The sequence below is a fragment of the Myzus persicae genome, unplaced genomic scaffold (assembly GCF_001856785.1).
Source record: "Myzus persicae strain clone G006 unplaced genomic scaffold, MPER_G0061.0, whole genome shotgun sequence".
NCBI classification, from domain to species: domain Eukaryota; kingdom Metazoa; phylum Arthropoda; class Insecta; order Hemiptera; family Aphididae; genus Myzus; species Myzus persicae.
The window spans coordinates 2,269-4,513 of NW_019101561.1; the positions used below are offsets into that span (position 1 = coordinate 2,269).

At 26.7% G+C, this 2,245-nt stretch overlaps 1 protein-coding gene across 1 annotated transcript in view; it reads right to left on the reverse strand.

Moving 5' to 3' along the window:
* Nucleotides 1–694: 694 nt before the first annotated feature.
* Nucleotides 695–2,245, reverse strand: part of LOC111029524 — a gene marked incomplete at its 5' end in the record, with an annotated part of 4,420 nt that continues 2,869 nt past the window's right edge. Inside the window, 3 exons of the mRNA XM_022308543.1 lie at nucleotides 695–1,083; nucleotides 1,345–1,501; nucleotides 2,111–2,241. Of these exons, the coding sequence (XP_022164235.1) occupies nucleotides 890–1,083; nucleotides 1,345–1,501; nucleotides 2,111–2,241 (482 nt within the window). The remainder of the gene's footprint in view (nucleotides 1,084–1,344; nucleotides 1,502–2,110; nucleotides 2,242–2,245) is intronic.

The window sequence follows — 2,245 nt, forward strand, 5'->3', positions numbered from 1 at the left end:
TACAATTGAAATAAATGACCAATACAACTTTTAATTGATTTTATCTCATCGTTGATCAATAATTTCTAGTACCTATCTCAAATGACATTGTATTTTTTTCTATTACGTTGCGATATTCTAACAATAGAGTACCTAGTACTGTATTGATATTATCACACGGCGTAATAGATAGACTATTTAGCTACGCCCGTGATTTGGGTTATTTTACATCTCATTTTAACTATAAGTTTTGTAATATATTATAATGTGATTAAAAATTATTTGATTTGATTTATTTATTTAAAAGATTAAAAGTTTAAAGAAAAGACAAATTTGTTAAGTGTTTATTTTATAAACTCATAACAAAATGAACATATTTTTGAAAATAGTATTCCCGATTACATAAAAAAAATTACATAACCTACTCTCTAATGATAATATCTTACGTAGGTACTTAAAACTTAAATTTTGTTACCCCCCATAATTTTCAAGAAGTCAACTAATTTTTTTATCTTGTTTTCTATATGAACATTAATTATTAATAAGTAGTATTAAATAATATATTTTTTTCTCACGTATGATAGTTTTGAATTAGATATATATTATTATTTCAAATATAATGCACAATAGTGTTAATAATTATTAATAATTCATGTACAATGTATAATTTTTCAGTATTTTGGAGTTTAATAATTTTCAATTATAATATAATTTATAATGTTTTTGTACTACATAATAATATGTGTTATGAAAAATGTACATTTTATTAATATTATGTCTGATTAAAATGAATATAGTAGGAACACTAAAAAATTGTTACACATATGTAAAAACCTATTTGTACAAAATAAATAGATTTAAATTTTAATTGGAATACATTATTCTAATAACATTACCCTTTAGCATAATCCTATTGAATATAATTATATTTGTTGTACAGTCCACGAATCCATTGAATGTGATACTTAACGTCAGTGAAAACTGCAATTGAATTATTTGTATTTGGATCCTTGATACTCGCTACTCCGGTTAAATAATACAATTCAGAGTGGAAAAAGCATAAGCCAGCCCCGCTATCTCCCCTACCCACTCCTTGACCTGAAACTAAAAACATTTTATAAATAACACCTAAATTATTCATACGCATTCATAGGTCTGTTATTGGGTACTAGATACAATACTGTTTTAACTTTTTGATTACAAATCATCTACAAGTACTTTATTACAAGGATATGTGATGTAGAAGGTTAAAGATTGTATTAGTATGAAATACATGTGGCAGATGTAGTTTGAACCATACAGTATAGTGGTGTTTTGTACAAATATCCACACTGACGTGTATATATTTATAAAACTATGTATTACCTGATTCAGAACCGGCACAAAACTTATCAACAGTTACAAATGGTTCAAATCCGTTAGTATACATATTTCGGCATGAACTGTGGTCAATATATGGTAAATATGCTTCTAATAAAATAGGACTTGGAATGCCTTTTTCCGTTTTTCCCCAACCAACAATCTGTGAAAGTAAAAAAGTATAAAAGAATAAAGTTCAAAATATTAAAATAAATGAGTCATATTAATCTATGAGTGTATTGGAAATTTGTATAATTAATTAAATCAATTCTGACTGATCGAAGTTTTTTAATTTTGAACCTCAATCAAATATAAAATAAAAATAAAGTTAAAGGGTTTTACGGAAACTGGTATTTTCATTTTAACATTTTATTTTAGATTCTGAGTAGAGCTATTGGTTTCACTATGATGTGTGGTTTCTATTATTGTCTGAAGACGTCTTTTTCTAGTTGAAATAATAATTAGATCTTCTACTTCAGCATCATTCCTGATGGGAAAGCTATTCTAAGTATTCTAGTTGGTACTTTTGAAAGGTTAACGATGAAAATTCATAATAGTTCTCAAAAGTGCTGAGAAAAAAACATATCAGATCACATCAGAGCAGATATTTATTACACTGAGGTATACCTTGTAACACGATAATATTTAAGCAATCTAATGGTAATTGCTCTTTACAACCAAAAAGTCTTCAATGATTGGTAATATATATTTATGCATGAATTAACTGTAAGAAAATCCCAATTAAAAAAATTAAATGATACGGAAAACAAACCTTTCCTTGATCGCCATTGACCACATTGTATTTACTATTCCAATCGATACAAATAGGTGCCACACCATTACTAAAAGAAACTCTGTGTCTTAACACAATAATAGCTATATCTTCAGCATGAAACCCAGATGCTCC